Source organism: Sporothrix schenckii (genome assembly GCF_000961545.1).
Source record: "Sporothrix schenckii 1099-18 chromosome Unknown Cont47, whole genome shotgun sequence".
Lineage (NCBI taxonomy): Eukaryota > Fungi > Ascomycota > Sordariomycetes > Ophiostomatales > Ophiostomataceae > Sporothrix > Sporothrix schenckii.
Window position 1 is genome coordinate 5,458,331 of NW_015971148.1, and position 19,356 is coordinate 5,477,686.

Consider the following 19,356-nt stretch of genomic DNA (forward strand, 5'->3'; position numbering starts at 1 on the left):
GTTCATTTCGTCCTTTATTTCGTTCCCTCCTTGATTCTCACTTTCAGATCACAGACCCTTCTCTGTCAACCACTTGACCACCTTTTCCCGATGGAAGCCCTATTTTGTTAGCACGGCGATCAAGACGGTCCAAAAAGGCTTAACCAGCCATCGGGACGGCAGCACCACCTACCTTGACAATAACGTGGTTTGTCCGCGGGTTGATCTTGGTCTCCAGACTCAGCTCCGTCGCCAGCTGCTGCGACAGCACGCGCGCATCGCCCTCGACCTTTTTGACCTCGGTCGTGCGGTTTGTGCCACCGGACTTAATGCGGTGGTAGACGGGGAAGTTGAGCGAGTTGCTGCGGCCGATACGGAAGGGTAAAGGTGCGCCGGCGACCGGTATTGGCGCTTTTGATGCCGAGGTGGACACTTGCTCTCGTGATGTGGTCGAAGGAGTCGTTGAGAGGAACATGCGCTGCAGCAGCGGCGGCATGACAGTGGTGGTTGGGCGGGTGTGTGCGCAGCGCATGACAGCGCGCGACGAGTGTGCTAGTGATTGCGACATTGTGCGGTGGTGGTCAATGGACGTGAAGACGAACACAGGACGCGTAGCTAAGCATTTCAAGATCATCGTCCATCTTCAACCGTCGTCTGTCGTTCGCAGAAGCTCGCTTCACCGCCCGGCAGAAAATCCGCGCTTGCGGCCCCGGAGAAACCATGCGCCCGTGCTATCCCACATTTTACAGTGCAAATTTTTGCCGTTGTTTTGTCGGCTGCGCCTATGGGCGGCCAGGGAGGCATGACCGCCCCAAAACTATAGCCCAACCAGCCCACCTGAATGGGGCTGTAGCGACAAGCCCGCGCCAAACCCTAACGTACCGCGAAAAATCAGAACCCCTCCCTACGCTTGACGATTGACGCTTTTTGACGCTTTTGACGCTCGACGGCCCTCCCCCTATCTCCAGCATCACGACCCGACAAGCCCCCTCTCCCTTCCCTCCGACTCACGACGCTTCCTCCCCATCCACCGCAACCATGGCGTCCGCGGCCGAGTACGACCTCATGCCGCAGCTGGTGCTGCGGCTCGACCGCCACCTCATCTTCCCGCTCGTCGAATTCGCCGCCAGCCAGCTCGAGGAGGAGGACGGCAGCAGCAAGGACGAGGCCAAGTCGCGCGAGATCACCAAGGCCAAGTTTGAACTGCTCAAGAAGACCAACATGACCGACTACGTCGCCAACCTATACTGCGAGATCGAGAACCTAGACACACCGCCGGCCGAGTACGCCGAGTCACGAAAGAAGGTCCTGGCCAAGCTCGAGCAGTTTGAGACCGAGACCACGCGGCTGCGCGACCTGCTGGGCGACGAGGACGTGGTCGGCAACCTCCGGAGCGACAAGGTGGCCAACTTGGAGTTTCTGAAGAAGGAGCACGATGTAAGTCGCACTGGACGACGTGAAGCGAAGATGCGATAGAACACGCAAAGACACGCGACAATGCGCCCATGACACAATACTAATATGTTGTTTCCCACCCCCCCAGGTCACCGTCGACATGGTCAACGCCCTCTACGATTTCGGCAACTTCCAGTACAGCTGCGGCAACTACGGCGGCGCTGCCGAGCTGCTGTACCAGTTCCGCGTGCTGTCCACGGATAACGACCGCGTCGCCGCCGCCACCTGGGGCAAGCTCGCCTCCGAGATCCTGACCACCAACTGGGAGTCGGCCCTCGAGGAGATCACAAAGGTCAAGGAGACCATCGACACCAAGCTCTTCAACAACCCGCTCGCCCAGCTACAGCAGCGCACCTGGCTCCTGCACTGGGCCCTGTTCCCCCTCTTTAACTTTGAGGGCGCCCGCGAGCCCGTCCTCGAGCTCGTCTTCTCCCCCAACTACATCAACACCGTCCAGACCGCCTGCCCCTGGATCCTGCGCTACGTCGCCGCCTCTGTCATTGCCGGCCGCGGCCGCTTCCGCAACGCCGGCCTCCAGCAGAAGCAGCTCAAGGACATTGTCCGCGTCATCAAGCAGGAGGCCTACGAGTACACCGACCCCGTCACCGACTTTGTCCGCGCCCTGTTTTTGGACTTTGACTTTGAGGAGGCCCAGCGCCAGCTGCCCCGCGCCGAGGACGTCCTGCGCCAGGACTTCTTCCTCGCCGGCGTCGCCGACGCCTTTGTCGACGCCGCCCGCCACCTCTTCTTCGAGTCCTACTGCAAGATCCACGCCCGCATCGACCTCAAGCGCGTCAGCGAGCAGCTCGGCCTCAACGTCGACGACGGCGAGAAGTGGATCGTCAACCTCATCCGCGACACCCGCCTCGACGCCAAGATCGACTTCAAGGAGGGCACCGTCATCATGAACCACCCCAACAGCTCCGTCTACCAGCAGGTCATTGAGCGGACCAAGGGCGGCTTCTTCCGGACACAGGTCCTGACGGCCGCTGTGACCCGGTAAGACGCGGCGTTCTTTGTGCTGGGGGTGTCGTATGGACAAGGAAAGGCAATATTGCGGATGTGCATGGTGGCCGGCTAGGAGATAGGCGCAAAGTCCTGTAAGACGTCTCTGGCTGGTTTCCTTTTTTTTTGTGACGCGGTTATCTCTTTGTTTTATGTTCTGGCGTTCTGTAGGGAAAAAAGACATTTTCTTCACGACGATTTAGTTTCTCTTTTCCTCATTGCAATCAAATTTATTACCTCTATAATGGGAACGCCCTGTGACAGATAAGTCAGTGTACTTGAGTGATAAAAAGTAATTTTTCTAACAAATTCGTATTTCATTGGGTATTTTTAATTTTGTAAATATACATTTCGTCTTAATTTAATTTTACTTTTTTTTTAAAAAAAAAAATGGCTATAAAGTCGAATAACATTATTCAATTATGTCAATCATTGACGATTTTCAGCGTGCTAGTACTGCATGATTTTGCTAATATGAACAATCTCTGATAAAATGGAAGAGACGACGGTATATGTCGACGAGGGAGACAGATGCAGTAGGACAGAGTCGCAAACATAAATATTTCATGTTTCTCATGATATGCCACTGTCAATCTAGCTCAAGCAACACGATTATCTAAAATTCAATGGAGAATCGTCGATTCAAGACAAGGTATGAAAACCAATACAGATTATATATAAGGAAAATAGAGCAAAGACCAGTCGACGTAAAGAAAACAATGAAATGTAGCAATGTAAAAGAGACAGGAAAAGAGAAAAAACCCGACAATGAAACACAAGAAACAAAATGAAAACACGAAAAAAGTACAAAAGTCCCAGCGTACACAAAAGGGAAGACGACAATAAAAAAACAATAACCAAAATGGGGGTATATCCATCATAGTTTTATGTTTTTTTGTAACTCTCCTTCTCTTTTTTCCATTTTCTTCCCAGTTTTCTCTTCGTTCCCATGAATGATGTAGTTTTGTTCGCCGTTCGCCGCGCCGTCATGCTTTCCGGTCCAGTGTATTCCCCCCCTCACTACCCAACTGTCTTTCCCCTACTTCTCCCCCAGAGAAGCATACGCCACAAAGTTGTGCAGGAAGCCGTCGCGGCTCCACTCGCCGCTCAGCATCTCCAGCGCCTCGAGCAGCCCTTGCTCGGACGGCAGCACCGACGGCGGCAGGCTGGAAACCGGGTCCGCAGGGTCAATCGCCTTTTCGCTGAGCTTGCGCAGCATGGACATGGCCAGGACGACAATGTACATAATCTCTGCGTCCTTGACAAGCCGATCGCGCGTGCGGTAGTGGCGCATCTGGTGCTCGACCATTTCATAGTCGCGGCACAGGTCGCGCACGGAGCGGTGCAGGTTCTGGACGAAGCCGTTCTGGGCCGTCAGCCAAGTGCGCGTGACGCCCGTCTCAAAGCCGGGGGCGAGCGACGCGACAATGTCGGCGGCCAGCAGCCCTTGCATGAGCATGGGCTTGCGGACTTCCTGGACGGGCGGCAGGTGCGGCGGGCGCATCTCGCGCAGGTGGAGGTACTCGGGGATGGGCGAAATGGCGAGGGCAAACGTTTGCGTCAGCAAATCGTAGGGCATGGCACCGCTGGGGTCGGCCGAGAACACGTTGCGGAAGTGGGTGCGGTTGGGCTCGTCGCGGGCCAGCAGCTTGGCGAGGGCGTCGACAGCAGAGGGCAGGTACGGCTGCAGCGTGGCGTGGTAGGTGGGGAAATATAGATGCTCGTCGGCGAGGCTGGGCAGGGGTGCGGGCGCGAAGGCGAGCAGGAACTGCAGGAAGCAAAACGCCTCCTGCTGGTCGGGAATCTCAATCGACCCGCTAATGTTGGACAAGAGCGTGATGATGTCCTTCATAAAATCAAGCATGTTGAGCTGGGTACGCAGTAGCATGTTGCGCGTGCCGACGTATCGTATAAACTGGCACAAGAACTTGACGGCCGACTCGTCGGCCAGGCCAGCCTGATTGCGCGGGTTGAACGACAGGTTGCGGAAGATGGTCGTAATGCACAGCAGGTACTCGACAGCACGGTCCATCTCTTCGTCCTCTGAGCCCACCTCAGGCTCGTCGCGGATCGACAACCGCTCAATCTGACAGGCGCGCGCAATGTCTTCGTAGGGCGGGATGAGAATTTCGTCCGAGACCTCGACGGTGTTCTCAGCAAGCACCTCGAGGAGCTCGTCGGCGTAGTCAATCAGCGTTTCGAGCAGGTCGTCGCACTTTTCCAGATCCATTTCGAGCCCCGGCATGTTGGTGACCGTGACTGTCGCCAGCGTGTCCAGAGCGAGCCGCACCTCGCCGTGGATGCCCGACTGGATGCTCTTGGTGAGTGCGTGGACGTCAATGTTGCCGAGCTCGTTGGGCGCAGGTACTTCGGGACGGAACCGCAGGATGTCGGTGACCACGTTGGCCGGCGCATGCACATCGACGCCACCAAACGTATGCGTGTCACGGCTGCACGGCTTGTACTCGTCCGAGTCGCTAAAGGGCGGGCCTTGCATGTGACCCGGCATAAAGGCACCCTGCATGTGGCCGGGCGGCATCTGTCCCGGTGGGAACTGGCCCGGCATGGGACCAAAGCCGTTGGCAGGGTGGCCGGGGCCGTCCATAAAGGGAGGGCCACGCATACCCGGGCCACCCATAGGCATGCCCTGGGCCGGGGACGGCGGCGGGAACTCTTCGTGTGTGGATGCGTTGCGAGCGTTTTTGCCCTTGCCCTTACGCGAGGAGGGCGGCGGCGGCTGTTGGTTGGGAGGGTGGGGTGTCGAAAAGCCGTTCATCTGGCCATTGGAGGCCGCGTGCTTAAGGGCGGCCGGCTGCTGGCCCGATGCCGAGCGCTTGTTGGGACGGGTCGCCGATTTCGGGGTGCTGGGCATGCCGACGGGGCCGCCCTGGTCGAGCGGTTGTGGCGGCTGCTGCAGCTGCTGCTGTTGGGGCGTCGGCGGTTGGATGGCCTGTGGCTGTTGTTGCGGTGGTGGCGGCTGCAGCGGTTGTTGCTGGCCTGGTTGCGGCGGCTGCTGGCCTCCGGGACCACCCTGCTGCTGGGGAAAGCCCTGCTGGGCCTTCATCTGGGCTTGGTGCTGTGCGTTCGCCTTGGCCCGACTCTGCGTGACCACAAACTCCTCAAACTTGAGCAGGTTGCGCTCGTAGATGGCCTTGATCTGGCCGGCAACGGTGGGTATTTGCGCGGGTGGGAACCCGAGGGCGTTTGAAACTTGCGGCCAGCCGTTGTTCTGCATGACGTTGCGGTAGCCGCTAAACTTCTGTACCGTTTGGAACAATTGCATTAGGTGTATCGGCCGGTCGCCTGCCACCGGGTTCGGGTCCAGCGGCATGTTGATCCGTTGCATGAACACCGTCAGCTGCGATAGGAACTGGTCACTGGGCCGCTGGGGCCCATTTGGCTGCTGGCCAGGCGTACCGCCGGGGCCTTGTGCGGTCTTGGGTGTGCCGAGCGGGGCCTGTCCGTTCGGACCGCCTTGCTGTGGTGGCAGAGGCGGTTGTTGCTGCTGGCCCTGCGGTGACTGCTGTTGCTGGTGGTGGTGGTGCTGCTGTTGTTGCGCTTGTTGCGCCTGTTGCTGCTGCTGTGCTTGCTGCTGCTGCTGCTGTCTCGCAATCATGCTGCGCTGCTGGGCCGTGATGGACTGGCCCGGCATCTGTCCGGCGGCACCTTGCATGTTGCCCTGCTGCAGCTGGCGCTGCAGTTGCATCTGGTACATGAGCTTCTGCTGCTCGAGCGGGTTCCGCGCCTGGGCCAGCTGCTGCTGCATCTGCGGCGTGAACATGGCGGCATTTGGCACCTGACCCATCTGTGCGGCCATTGGGTTCATCTGGCCCATGGCACCACCGGGTCCCATGCCGGCCATCTGCGGGTTCATCTGCGGGTTCATTTGCCCCATCTGCCCCATCGGCCCCATCTGGCCCATCTGCGGCGGCATCTGGCCCATGTGCTGCGGCATCATCTGGCCGCCGGCTTGTTGGGGGTTGGGTGATGGACGACCGGGTGGCGGTGTTGGGGTGAAGTTGGGGTTGAGGCCGGGCGGGAAGTTGCCGCCGGCACCGGGCTGGCCGTAGGGACTCGGCTGCTGCTGCGATGCCGTGTTAGGGTCGGAGGGCGCAGGAGATGCTTGCGGCGCAAAGCTCTGGGTCGCGGGCGAGAAGGGGTGGGGTGAGGTGGTGGCGACGCGTTGGGGAACGGCGCTGCCGGCGCGGATCTGGTTGGCCATGATGGGCGACGGCGTCGCGTCGGCCGAGCCGTTGTGCGGGAGATGGGGATAGGAGGGCGGCTGCGGCGTGCCGTGTGGTTGACCACCAGGCTGGCCAGGTTGTTGGGCGTGCTGTGGGAACTGCGACTGGTTCGGCGTCTCGGCGCGCGTCGTCGGTAGCATGCCGGCGTTCTGGCGCGGCGACGCGGCCATGCTGTCCTCGCGTGGACGCGGCCGTTTTGATGGAATGACCGAGTTGGTCTGATACATGGGGTTCTGGAAGGAGGGTGACGCGTTGCGCATCGGCCCGCCATTGGGGGTGCCGCCTTGTTGCTGCTGCTGCTGCATCGCCATCAACTGTTGTGGGCTGGCGTACGGGTTGCCGGCAACGGGATTGAACTGTGCCTGATTCGCGGCCATGAACGCGGCCGGGTCCATTGTCATACCGCCGACACCGACGCCAACGGGCGGCGCATTCGGGTTGTTGATGTGCGGGAAGCCGTTGCCATTGTGGTTCTGCACGGCGGCCTCGTTCATCCAGGAACTCATGATGAGATAACGGGGGCCCCACGACCGAGAGGTAGAGAGACGGAGACGGAGAGATGGGGGAATGCGAGGATGGAAGGGCTAGGCGAGAGACACGAAGACGCGATGGCCACCGTCGCGCACGAGGTCGGGCAGGCGGTCGAGGATGGCGGAGGGGGCGGAGGGGGCCGTCGGCGATGGGCCCATCTGCCGGGCGTGTCTATCGATGGGTGTCTTGTTCTTGTCGTTCTGTCGTTCTGCCGTTGTTAATCATGCGTTTTCGTCGTTTGTCCTTTGTGTATTTCTTTTTTTGCGCCAGGAGGTCAGCAAAGCACGGCGACGGGGGAGGACGACGGGGACGGCGACGCGGACGGCGACAACACGCGCGACGTCATCCAGACACACAAGCAATAAGGTAAAAAAGAAATGTCTGATATAATCGAGATGGGCAGCGACACGGCAGAGGGTGTTCGTGATGCGGAGGGGGGGACTGAGGAGAAGAGTCGCGTCAGGTCGCGGCTGTGTCAGGGTATGGGGCTCTGTGTGGGCTTTGGTGCGAAGAGGTGTGTGAGATCGGATTTTGTGTGGTGGCAGGCACGATGGACAGCTTTGGCGTTTTGGGGGTGATGAGGAAAGTGCACCCGGTTTTTTGGTGGACTTAGGGGGGCTTCGGGTCCTGAGTCGCGCCTGTATTTTTTTGTTCAGATTTTTCCTGCTTTGCTGGGACGCTGGTCGCTCTTGCAGGCCTTTGTTCGTTTTGCTCTTCCACCCATGTTGTGGCTTGCAATCCGCCAATGGGCAAGCGAAATGCAGGGGAGAAAAAGTATTTTACAGGCGGTTGAGCGTCAATGAGGGCAGGCACAGGCACGGTTTTCGGCAGGAACCACAGCAAAACCAAAGGCACAAAGCGTGCTGAAAAGGTGGTTGGCGGTGGAATGCAGGGGAGAGGGCCTGAAAATCTAGGGCGCTGGAGCGCTGTTTGCGCTGTTTGGGTCGCTCCGTCCCTATTGGAAAGTTTCTTCAGGGGTCTTCGACGACGGAGGCCAGGCCAACGTGGCTGGAGTGGCAGGTGCGAACGCGAAAACGGCAATACAGAGGGGATAGCAAATAGGACGGAGGCAGGCCAGGGGAAAGGAGACCAGGGGGAATAGGGCATACGAAAGTAACAGTATGGGAAGGTCTCTCCGGTCTGTGGCAAGAGTCTCCGCAATGTCACGTTCGTTCCCGCTTTCTGAGAGGCAGAAGGTGCGAAGGGGAAAGTGGGCAGAGGAAGGCAGGAGTGAGGGTCGCAAGAAGCAGGCAGACCGGAGACATACAACAACGAGCCGCGTGTCACTGGATGCAAGGCCAGGACAAGTGCCGGGGAAGGCTGAAATGCAAAAACGGGGAACGAACGACGAAATGGAAATGGAAATGTACAATGGACAATGGACTGGCAAACGTACCTCGAAATGCGCGCGCGCAATGTTGGTGCTGTGCTTTGTTGCCTTTTGGTATGTGTGTTCGGTCGGGGCGGTTGGGGATTTCAGTGGGATAAGGGCGAGGAAGGCACGAACGAGAGACTTGCGAGAGCTGGGGGGGAAGGAGGACTGGGTAAATTGGGGTCTCCCTTTTTTCGACCTTTTCGCAGGTTTCATCGCGGCGCTAGTCTGAAAGCGGGGCACAGTTGGCCTTAGCGAGTGCAGTTGGCCAATTAAAAGACAGACATGGAGATAGTGGCTAAGTACCTATTGTTCCTCTACTGCTAAAGGTACATTATTTCTAAGTGCTTGCTGCATGTCTTACAATGTACATCGTTTCACGGGTACGCGCTTTCTTAACAGCTGACAGGAAAAAGTCAGGAGACAAGACGACGACGCCAGCGCCAACATCGTCAGCGAGGAAGAGGACGCTGGAAGGTGGTGGCAATAAACGACTTTCCTACGGCTTTTGAGAAACAAGAGCTCCGGTTTACGAGTGCCAGGGTGTACGTTGAGACTGCCTTCAAAATAGGGGAAAGAGACGAGGATCGGGAGATCGGTGCCACGTCTCGGTACGATACGGCCAAACCTAATCTTGACAAGGCTGAACATAAAGACGATCATATGAGATCTGGATCGTATCCTACTCCGCACGGAACACAAAGGCGGGTGGGGTGGGCGTAAGAGAAGGAGGACGGAGGGTGGGAAGTGGCAGAAAGGAAGAGAGCGGCGCGATACAAGAGGTCCGAGGTCAGAGGCGAGAGAGACAAGAGACCCATGTTGGCTGCAGGTACGAATGTACGCAGGGCCAGATCGACGGACTATGGAAGAAAGAGAACGAGAAACGGCAGACGACGAGAGCCAACTGGGGACCAAGGCAGGACCAACTGGAAACTGGGAAGGCCAGCTGGAAACGGCTTCGTTCTCCCGCGTCGGCCCTTGCCGAGCACAGCAGTAAAGGGATCCAGTCGAGTCGGGCTAGTCTGGAGACCTGGAGTTGTGGATGCAACGGATAAGACGGAGTCACACGAACAGGAAGAGGATTTTTATTGTTCGTAGTCATGCTTGGCAGGTCTATCGGAGGATTTTGGCGGCCAGCTCTCTCGGCTGATGGGCTTTGTGTCTCTGCTGGTTCCTTGGGGGGGCGAATGAACGGTGCCGCAAGTCGTTATTGGGCAATCCGGGAAGCATATGAGAAAGATAAGCACAGGTTGTACGCCATCGAAGTCTGTGAGTTGCTGAAGAAAGGCGCAAGATGAATGGACAAAGGGCTGAGAGAGGGGGTCGAAGATTGAGTACTGTCTTGTATGAGGATTATGAAGGCAGCCGTAGGAGACCAAGCAACCAGGGGAATCATAGTGTACTGCCATAACGAGGCAAGTCTTAACGTGCTAAAGCCTCATTCAGATTTAAACGTTTGGAAGAAGAAACTTAGGAGAAGAGAAACACGACATCAGAAAGTACCCACAGAAAATGTCGTATGTCGGGGTCTGGACTGGACAGGCTCAAGGAATGCCTAAAACGGACTAGCGCAGTGCTTGTTGATAGGAACGCGTCTCAGGAGCAGAGGCAGATATTGCGACGAACGGAGAAGGAGCGAGTGACAGTGCAGGCCTTCCATGAATCGGTGATATTTTTTTTTTTAATTGGGACTGCATTCTTGTTATCGATCTAGACAACTGTGAAAGAATCCTCCGCATTCAATACCCCCCCTCACTCCAACCATGCCGCCCAGGCGAAAGAGCACCGCGGCCACGGCCAAGGCAGAGCCGAGCACGCCAGCCAGGCGGTCTTCACGGAGAGCTGCGCCAATCGAAGAGTCTGAGACGAAGCCGACGAAGCCGACACCACCAGCAAAGAGAGCGCCGACAGGAAAGACAGCAGCAGAAGCAGAAGTGACCCCAGGACCGTCAACGAAGCGAAAGGCAGCATCAACACCGGCACCGGCACAAGCACCGCCTGCGAAGAAAATCAAGGGCAAGGCCACTGCCAAGGGCAAGGGAAGGGCTGTTGCGACAGCTAAAGATGCGGCCAAGGACGAACCAGTCGCAGAAGAGGGAGCCGCCGCCGAGCAAGACCAAGACGGCGACACGTCTGCTTCCACGGCCGCCCGGCAGTATTGGCTGCTCAAGGCCGAGCCCGAGTCCCGCTTCGAGAACGGCGTCGACGTCCGCTTCTCCATTGACGACTTGGCCGCGTGCACCGCGCCCGAGCCCTGGGACGGCATCCGCAACTACACGGCGCGCAACAACCTGCGCAAGATGAAGAAGGGCGACCTCGCCTTCTTTTACCACTCCAACACCAAGGAACCGGGCATCGTCGGCACCATGACGATTGTGCGCGAGCACTCGCCCGACCTGGGCGCACACGACCCCAAGACGGCCTACTACGACCCGAAAGCGGCGGCAGACTTGGCCGCGGGCAAAGAGCCCAAGTGGAGTGTGGTGCACGTGCAGTTCCGAAGCAAGTTTGCTCGGCCCATTTTCCTCAAGGAACTCAAGGACATGGGCGCACCGGGGCAGCCGCTGGACAAGATGCAGATGCTCAAGCAGTCGCGGCTCAGCGTGAGCCAGGTGAGCGCCGACGAGTGGAAGCACTTGCTGCGTATGGCGGGGGAATCGTAGGGCGCGCGACGAAGATGACAGCGGATGGCATGGTGCATGGAAGGCCTACGGCAACGTGGTAATGGTATAGTAATATATAGTGTAACATATATCGAATGGGAATCATACAGAGCGCTAGAATGCTTCTACTTTGGTCCTTTTTTTTCATTCCCGGCTCCTCTCTCATAACAGCTTCTTGGCTTCGGCAGCCGCCTCGCCTGCCCGCTCGACTTTGCGCCGCGTGTCTTCCAGAATCGCCCGCAGACTGGGGTCCAGCTCGTCCTCCTTGCGCACCAGCAGCACATCGATCCACGCCGCGCTCTTGGCTGCAAACTTGGCCTTGTTGGTGGCCTTGTCCAGGCCCTCGCGCAGCGTTGTTAACGCGGTCCGCAGCGCCCGCGGGAACGCTGGCGCGTCGGGGTTGAGGCCCAGCACGCAGTTCTTGACGCGGCAGTTCCACGTGGCGGCGTCTTGTTTGTACTTTGCGTCGAGCGTCGACAGAACGTGCGCCACGAGCATCGGCTGCGCGGTGGGCACGGACGCGGCAAAAAGGGCAAACAGGTCGAAAAAGGACTCGGCAGCGTCCGCGCTGAAAAAGGCCTGCTTGGCAGCCTCGTCGAAAATGGCCCGCGGGATGGCGCCTTCAAGCGCCGGCGTGGCCTGCAGCTTCTCGACGGTCTCGTCGCTGAACACGGCGGCCTTCTTGTTCTTGGCCAGCGGGTCGTCGATCATCGACTTTGGTAGGATGGCGTTGTTGCTGAAATCGCCCTCGTCGTCGTCAGACTCGTCGTCGGTGTCGCCTTCGTGCAGGGCCATGCCCTCGCCTTCTTCGTAGACATTCCGCGGTTTGCTCGTTGCCGAGCCCGCGGCGGCGTCGGCCGCAATGGCCGCCACGCTCGCGTTGTACAGCGGCGTCCCCCGCTTCTTCTCGAGCTTCGCCAGCCACTCCATCTCCAGCCGTGCGTATTCGAGCCACACCAGCGGCTCGGTCGTGCAGAACCGGCACCCGCGCATAAACAGGCCCCGCGCGCCCTCCATGTCGCCGTCCTGCCACGCCTTGCGGCCGGCCACCACCCACAGCCCGCCCTCGCTCGGCAGCATGCGCAGCGCCCGCGTCATGATGCGCCGCCAGCGCTTGGTGGCCTTGGCGGCTGCCGCATACTCGAGGTACTTGCGCCACAGCAGCAAACTGCCTGGGTGTTTGGTCACGCCGCGCTCAAACGTCTGGAAGATGCGGCCCTGGCTGGTAAAGCTGGTCGACTGCTTGATCTTGAGGCGGCGGCAGCGCTTGGCTCGCAAATCGTCGAGGGACTGGTCCCAGGCAATGTAGGCGAGGACGTCGGCGGGGCTGGACCCGGGAGACAGGATGAGGCGTTCGTATTCCGTGCGTTTCTGGACCAGTGTCCGGATTTCGTCCTGGCAAGAAAGAGTTAGTTAGTGCTCTGGTACTGGCCGTGGTCACAGCATCGAGTCGAAGCGAGCTCACCTTTGAGAAAATCTCCTTGGCTTCAAACTCGCGGAGCTGGGGCACCGCCCGCTCCAGGTAGTACCGGGCCTTGTCGTCGACGTGGGCCATGGCGTTGTATGGCGATGTGAGGAGGTTGGAGTGCAAGAGAACGGAGACCACAGACGGAAGAACGAGACGTCCGTCGAACAGCAATTGGTGCGATGCTTTTTTCGCCCTTTTTCTGCCACTATTTTTTTGGCGGTGAGCGTATCTAATCACTAACAATAATGGTCACGTGCAACAGACACAAAGCGCCCGCGGAGAAAAGCATCTGCGACAACAAGGCTGCCCATCCCCAGACTGATGTATCGTTACATTATTGCTTTACTGACTGTGCATACCGAAGTGTACTCGATATGGTAGCTCTATGCCATCTACGGGATCGGTTACGTCGACCGGTGCGTCCTGTCGAGATATCGGCAACCCTCGCCGACATTAATGGACCCACTTTAACCTTCTGGGCGCTGTGGAGCGTCGTAGCCTTCCAGTGAGGGCCGCTAACTCAGCACCTTCCTCCCCACCCCTCCGTTGTTCGAGTCGGACCTTCCCATGCCACACAGCCCTGTGCATTATCGTGAAAGCCAATATTGATTTCCGCCAAGATGTGAGGCTGAACTCCAACTGCTGTCTCAATTAGAGTCACAGTTACAGTCTCAGCTTTCGGCTCAACCACACCCAAACCCGTTGCATCGTCAAACTCGTGAGGACGAGGATTTATAGGTCCTGGCCATGCTGCCTTTCACGGCTCTCGTGCCGCCGATGACTCTCCATCTCCAGAACCCCTTTGGATGAGCGACGAGAGGGTTCTATCCATTCAACAACAACGGACAAACGTCAACGGACAAAAGACAACGCACAACGGATAGTTGCACTAGCCAGGCATCCACCATGGTGCGCGCGCGGAAGCCATCAGCCGCGCCGGTGCGCCGGGCCAGGGTGCCACCCCCGGATCCCAAGCCGAGAGCGTGAGTTCATGAAGAGAAAAGGAGACCAACGGGAGACCAACGGGAGACCAATGGGAGATCAAGAGAGATCTACATGGTCTATACGGATCGACGGAGAACATGGCCGGCTGCTAACCTGCCTACGTGGACATGCAGTTGCCGGGAATGCAAGCGGCAAAAGATCTTTTGCTCCAAAGACAAGCCCAAGTGCGAGCGATGCCAGGCCAAGGGGCTCGAGTGCGACTACCGTGGGGCCAAGATTATTCCCGTGAATGAAGAGTGAGTTGTTTCATCTTTGTGTTGTAATATTCTGTTTATGTTGTGCCGCTCCTTACATGGTTAGGAAACTGCGTCATCTCAAAGCCAAACTGAGGCGATATGAAGGTAAGCATTGGAGACGAGGGGCGAGATTTGTATGGCAGCTCACATACGCTATAGAAATCTTCCAGAGTCTGCCACCCGAGGCACTCAGCAGCCTTCCACACGGCCTCATGCCACTGAAGTCTATGGCAGATGACAACGTCATCGAAGACAAGGAGGAGGATGGCGAGGATGACGACGATGGGTTGAGTGACGTTCCCGACGCCGAAGACAACCTCCCAGACCAGTTCAAGCAGATGAGCATCTACCTGCGTGCCAGCCGTGGATCGGCCGACCATTTCTTCCAGGTGGCCACCAAGCTGTCGGGGTTGCGAGGTGGCGAAGGGCCGGGCTCGCGTGTTGGTGTCCGGCAAAACAGTACCCATAACCACGACGGCCACGACAGAGACGACGAGGAGACCAACGACGATCACGGCCTCGAACAGACACCCGTCTTCTACGACCCAGGAATGCTGCCGTCGCGCAAGTCGGCCAAAGAACTCTCCCACAGCATTGTGGATGCGCTGCCGCCCATCAAGGATACGGCACGCAACTACTTTCGGGCGCAGCATATGTATATTGGCACCATCTTTGCCTTTTCCGACCCGGAGACGTTTGAGCGGCAGCTAGAGTTGGCGTACGAAGGCCCGCAGGCGTTGAAGGCTGTCTCCGACTACGAAAACGACGACGACACCCGCGTGTGTCTGACATACGCCAAGATCTTCATGATCCTAGCTCTCGGCCGGCTATACTCGGTCAACCGAACAACGACGAGCAGAGATGCTGTTGCCCCCAGCAATACAGACGACCCGGATGATGCCAACGACAGGCCGCCCGGGTTCGGCTTCTTTGCGCGGGCCCTGGCCTTGTTGCCCGATGTGCACGAGCCCGGGTCGATCCTCGGCGTCGAGACGCTGGCCTACGTCGGTTACTTTTTGCAAAACATGAACCGGCGCGACGCCGCGTACCTCTACATCGGCATCGCCCTGCGGATGGCCATCAGTCTCGGCCTGCACCAGGAAGTGCCGTCCTCAGCATCGTCGCCCGCACTCTCTCCAGCCGATCGCGAACACCGCCGCCGCGTCTGGTGGAGCATCTACAGTTTGGACCGCATCCTGTCGCTCAAGTCGGGCCACCCAATTGCCATCTTGGACGAGGACATTGGCGTCGACATGCCCAAACCGCTCCCGGGCGAACCGGCAGACAGCCCTGTTGTCATACTGCGCTGCTACACGGAGCTGTCACGAATTCTGGGCGACATTACCACGCTCATTTACCGGCGGACATCTCTGCCTCCCAACGCCGCATCAACAACGACACAGCCAGCAGCAGCCGTCCTCTCGCCTTCGGCACGCCGCCATGTACACACGCACATGCTCTCTGGCTCGTCTCTCCTCACCACGGTTCATGGCATCCTGCGGTCCCTCGACCAGTGGGAGGCGGCCTTGCCTCGGGCCCTCCGCCTTGACCCAGACCGCAACACCACCCTCTCCCGCGAGAGCATCTCCATGTACATGCACTACTACCAGTGCATCAACATGACGGCACGTCCGCTGCTGTTCCATGTCGTGCAGAAACGCATTGCCGCCATCCGAGCCGCTGCTGACCCCACGGCCGAGAAGGAACGCGACTGGCAGACCGGACTCGCGCCCAAAACGGTGGCCGTCATCCATGCCTGTGTCGCCGCCGCGCGCAACACGGTCCGCATCATGTCCAAGGCCGCGGGCTACAACATGGTCGCCACATACGGGTACATGGACGGCGAGCACGCCTTTTCGGCGGCCATTGTCCTGGCGTTGGTGTACACGGCGTTTCCCACGAACGCGCAGACGGTCGAGGCCATGGCAAAAGGTCTGGCGCTGCTGCGGCGGATGGGCGACCTGGGCAACGGGTACGTGGCGGCGCGGTACGAGCAACTGACGCGGCTGCGGACGATTCTAGGACCATCAGCGGGGGCGACGACGACGGCGACGACGACGGCGACCAAGATAGCCAACAGTAAGGAAAAGGAAATTGGCAAGGCACCTCTACAACATACTTCATCAGATCGTCCCCAGGACATGTTGCAAAGCCCCCTACAAAGTCCGCCACTTCCTGTGTTTCCAGAGGTTGCCGAGACCGCCATCCCGTACATTCCCGATGTAAACACATACGGCGTCTCGGAGTCGTCATACCAGCATTTGCAATATCCACAGTATGTCGATCCACAGAACCATCGCAACGAGACAGGCCAACAAGAGCACGCACAACACCCACAGCAGACATACAACCCCCAAGCCCAGCACCAGCCACTTCCTCCAGCGCTGCCAGATCTAGACTTTGACTTTGACCTTAACGATTCCTCCTTCTTCAACCACTACAACACCCTCAACAACTTTGACCCGGCTGCCATGGATCTCGATGCATTGGGCCTGATATTTGACTCGGACACGACCATGTTCATCAACGAGAGCATCGAGGATACGCAGGAGAGCATGGACGATAATGGTAGTGGCGTGGCAAAATAAGACGTCGTGTAAATGAACATTTATATAATTAAGAGGTATCGTAACGAATTCTCTCCACGGAGAGACCATACATCGAAGAACAGAAATAAAAAAATCCAAAAAACGCATGAAATCCAGTCTCGTCTCATGATAGCAAGACACAACACGTGGCCCCCTCCTCACGCCGTCGCAAAGTTCAGCGGGCCCGCCCACACGCGCATCGCCTTGCCCCAGCGCAGCAGAATGAGGACCAGGATAAAGCCGCCGCCCATGATCGCGGCCTGCACGCCAAAGCTCTTCTTCGCGCCCTCGTTCGTCGCCCACGTCACTTGAAAGTACGAAATGATGAAGCCGCCGATTGTGCGGCTGAAGTTGAGCCAGGCCGAGACCTCGCCGCTGGCCTCCGGGTACGAGTCGAGGCTGTAGCTCGAGAGCGCGACCGTGGTGATCATGATGCCAAACACGTAGAGGCCCCAGGTCACGGACGTGGCCATGAAGTGCCAGCGGTTTTCGAGCGACTGCCCGAGGAGGACGATGCCGATAATCATAAACGGCAGGCTCACGAAAATGGCGCGCAGGCGCACCTCGGGCTCAAAGTGGCCCTTGTGCGTGCGGATGTACTGCTGGGCGATGGCGTCGTGCAGCCAGTGGCCGGCCAGCTCGCCGAGGATGACGGCGACGACGGGGGTAAAGTAAAAGTAGCCAATCTGGAGCACGCCAAAGTTGTACACGGGCTGCAGCAGGATGGACAGCGTCGTGTTGATGCCGACGACCCAGGCGAACGTGAGCATGTAGTAGAAGCACGTCAGAAAGACGGTGGGCTTGAGCAGCACGCTGATGGTGCGCCAGACGGCCTGCCCGAAGCTGTTGCGCAGGTGGCGCGAGCGGAACTGCGCAATGCCAATGACCTGCTCGAAGCGGCGGCCGGGCGGCGGCTGGTCGGCGGCGGCGATGCGGCGGTCGTAGTAGGTCTCGCGCAGAAACAGCGTCGTGGCCACGAAGCACGCGGCCGTCATGGCCGTGTACACCCAAAAGGGCACGGGCCACGGCTTCGCCGTCAGCATAAACGCCGTCAGCAGCGGGCCCATGTAGGGGCTCATGATGAAGAAGGACGCCCAGATGTTGATCTTGCGCGCGCGCTCGTGGAAGAAGAAGATGTCCTGGATGAAGACGAGGCCCATGCCCTGGCACACGGTGCTGAAAAAGCCGTTGAGGATGCGCGCCGCCATGAACGAGGCAAAGGACGTCGCGCCCGCGCACCACGCCGCCGTCGCCGTCGCCACCACGAGGTACCACCACACCACCGGCAGGCGGCCCAGGTACGCGGCAAAGATGACGGCAAAGATGCCGCCCGCGCCCAGCATGAACACGTTGCCCGCCTGGCTGTGGTTCACCTCGTCTTGCGTCATGTCCCACTCCTCTGCCTGCGCAATCAGCGTCACCGCGCCCGTGGCACTGCCGTAGTCGGGCAGAAAGGCCGTGCACGCAATGATGAGGAGCGTGATGTGCTTGGTCGTCCAGCTCCAGTTGAGCGGGTCCTTGGGGTCGTCGCTGGGCTGCGGAATCAGGATCGTGCGGCCGTCCGGCGCCCTCTTGAGCGCGGCCGAGGCGTCGCCGTCGTCCGAAGCGTCAATGACATAGCCCTCGGACTCGGCGTACTCGTGCAAGTTGGTCGTGGCCTCGCGGTGCTGCTTCTGCGACTTTTCCTTGTCGGCGACGGCCTGCGCAGCCTCCACGTCGACGGGTGACGGAGCGGCGGGAGCTGCCGCTTCTTCGGGAGCTGCCATGTTTGGGGAGACGGAAGAGGAAAGAGCGATGAGGGAGAAGGAAGGAGGGAAGAAGAAAGGTGGCAAGGAAGGAAGGCGCAAACGGAGGGCTGTAGAGGTGCGTGACGAATGAGGGGAAGAATTGTGAGAGTGAGGAAAACAACACAACGAACGATGTTTGACTAAATAAAATAAACGAGAATGAGGAGAAAGGAGAAGAAAATCAAAAGAGGAGATGATGCGCGGTTGGAGCCGGGGCAATGTTGCAAGTTATATGTGAGCAAGGCACCACGGAAGGAGCTCGGAGAGCTGGAGCAGGAAGAAACCAGGGGCGTGTAAGAGTGAAAAGTGAAGAGTGTAAGAGGATGGAACAGATGAGAGCGGCGTCGTAAAAGAAGCTATTATTAAAATGGTGGTACCGTGTATAATGTGAACGAAAAATAAAAGAAACCCAGTACGCGGGGGTATACACAAACTACAATCAGGTACGAATTACGGCGTAAAAATACCTTAAAATACGTGCAAATATGCCCACAGACCCTGTTTCTGTGGTTCTGGTACGCCGTTGCTGCCCCCGTTCTGCCCCCGTTTGGGTCTGGGTCTGGGCCTGGGATTGAGTTGGTCTGGTCACGATCTATTGTCTGGATCACCTGGTTCTACGTCCTGGGCCGGTTTCTGGGCCGGTTTCTGGTTTGGGAAAGTGTACTCCGTGGAAAAGGAACGCTGACCTGCGTCTTGCAGAGCATGCGTGACGGTTTTGTCGTTCGTTTTTGCTGAAGTTTGGCGCAGTACTCGTGCTGAGGATGGAGGATAAATGAAAATACACCAAGGCAAACAAAGTCAAACAGCCACACGCATTCAACTGCCTCTCCAACTGCCGAGTTGTTGGCGGTTAAGAACTTTGCCCAGCTAGGCCTCTCTCCACTCGCACCTTCTCCGCACGAGACTACGCTGTCAGGCTGTCCTCCGTCTCGCTTGGAGGATGGGGGACAATGGTCAGAAATTGACAACAAACCCTGGTCCCCGAGACCCCCGACGAATGATAGCAAAGATGAACGAGTGCGG

At 58.4% G+C, this 19,356-nt stretch overlaps 8 protein-coding genes across 8 annotated transcripts; 2 read left to right on the plus strand and 6 right to left on the minus strand.

The window, feature by feature from the left end:
- Positions 1–139: 139 nt before the first annotated feature.
- Positions 140–547, minus strand: SPSK_04652 (uncharacterized protein; the record flags this gene model as incomplete). Its single annotated transcript, XM_016731452.1, has 1 exon — positions 140–547. One exon carries the CDS (start codon positions 545–547, stop codon positions 140–142), a length of 408 nt encoding a protein of 135 aa, XP_016586255.1.
- A 470-nt stretch (positions 548–1,017) lies between these two features.
- Positions 1,018–2,437, plus strand: SPSK_04273 (translation initiation factor 3 subunit E; the record flags this gene model as incomplete). Its single annotated transcript, XM_016731084.1, has 2 exons — positions 1,018–1,416; positions 1,523–2,437. The coding sequence occupies 2 exons, from the start codon at positions 1,018–1,020 to the stop codon at positions 2,435–2,437; spliced, it is 1,314 nt and encodes a 437-aa protein (XP_016586256.1).
- Positions 2,438–3,478: 1,041 nt separating this feature from the next.
- On the minus strand, positions 3,479–7,189 carry SPSK_03899 (SWI/SNF chromatin-remodeling complex subunit SWI1; the record flags this gene model as incomplete). The annotated part of the gene is made up of 1 exon (XM_016730714.1): positions 3,479–7,189. One exon carries the CDS (start codon positions 7,187–7,189, stop codon positions 3,479–3,481), a length of 3,711 nt encoding a protein of 1,236 aa, XP_016586257.1.
- Positions 7,190–10,288: 3,099 nt separating this feature from the next.
- SPSK_04591 (uncharacterized protein) lies at positions 10,289–10,852 on the minus strand (the record flags this gene model as incomplete). Its single annotated transcript, XM_016731392.1, has 1 exon — positions 10,289–10,852. One exon carries the CDS (start codon positions 10,850–10,852, stop codon positions 10,289–10,291), a length of 564 nt encoding a protein of 187 aa, XP_016586258.1.
- A 159-nt stretch (positions 10,853–11,011) lies between these two features.
- Positions 11,012–11,287, minus strand: SPSK_04725 (uncharacterized protein; the record flags this gene model as incomplete). Its single annotated transcript, XM_016731522.1, has 1 exon — positions 11,012–11,287. The coding sequence occupies one exon, from the start codon at positions 11,285–11,287 to the stop codon at positions 11,012–11,014; it is 276 nt and encodes a 91-aa protein (XP_016586259.1).
- Positions 11,288–11,411: 124 nt separating this feature from the next.
- On the minus strand, positions 11,412–12,804 carry SPSK_04286 (U3 small nucleolar RNA-associated protein 6; the record flags this gene model as incomplete). Its single annotated transcript, XM_016731097.1, has 2 exons — positions 11,412–12,644; positions 12,715–12,804. 2 exons carry the CDS (start codon positions 12,802–12,804, stop codon positions 11,412–11,414), a joined length of 1,323 nt encoding a protein of 440 aa, XP_016586260.1.
- Positions 12,805–14,057: 1,253 nt separating this feature from the next.
- On the plus strand, positions 14,058–16,546 carry SPSK_10567 (uncharacterized protein; the record flags this gene model as incomplete). The annotated part of the gene is made up of 2 exons (XM_016736922.1): positions 14,058–14,063; positions 14,129–16,546. The coding sequence occupies 2 exons, from the start codon at positions 14,058–14,060 to the stop codon at positions 16,544–16,546; spliced, it is 2,424 nt and encodes an 807-aa protein (XP_016586261.1).
- A 158-nt stretch (positions 16,547–16,704) lies between these two features.
- On the minus strand, positions 16,705–18,312 carry SPSK_04215 (Major Facilitator Superfamily protein; the record flags this gene model as incomplete). Its single annotated transcript, XM_016731026.1, has 1 exon — positions 16,705–18,312. The coding sequence occupies one exon, from the start codon at positions 18,310–18,312 to the stop codon at positions 16,705–16,707; it is 1,608 nt and encodes a 535-aa protein (XP_016586262.1).
- Between the last annotated feature and the right edge of the window lie 1,044 nt (positions 18,313–19,356).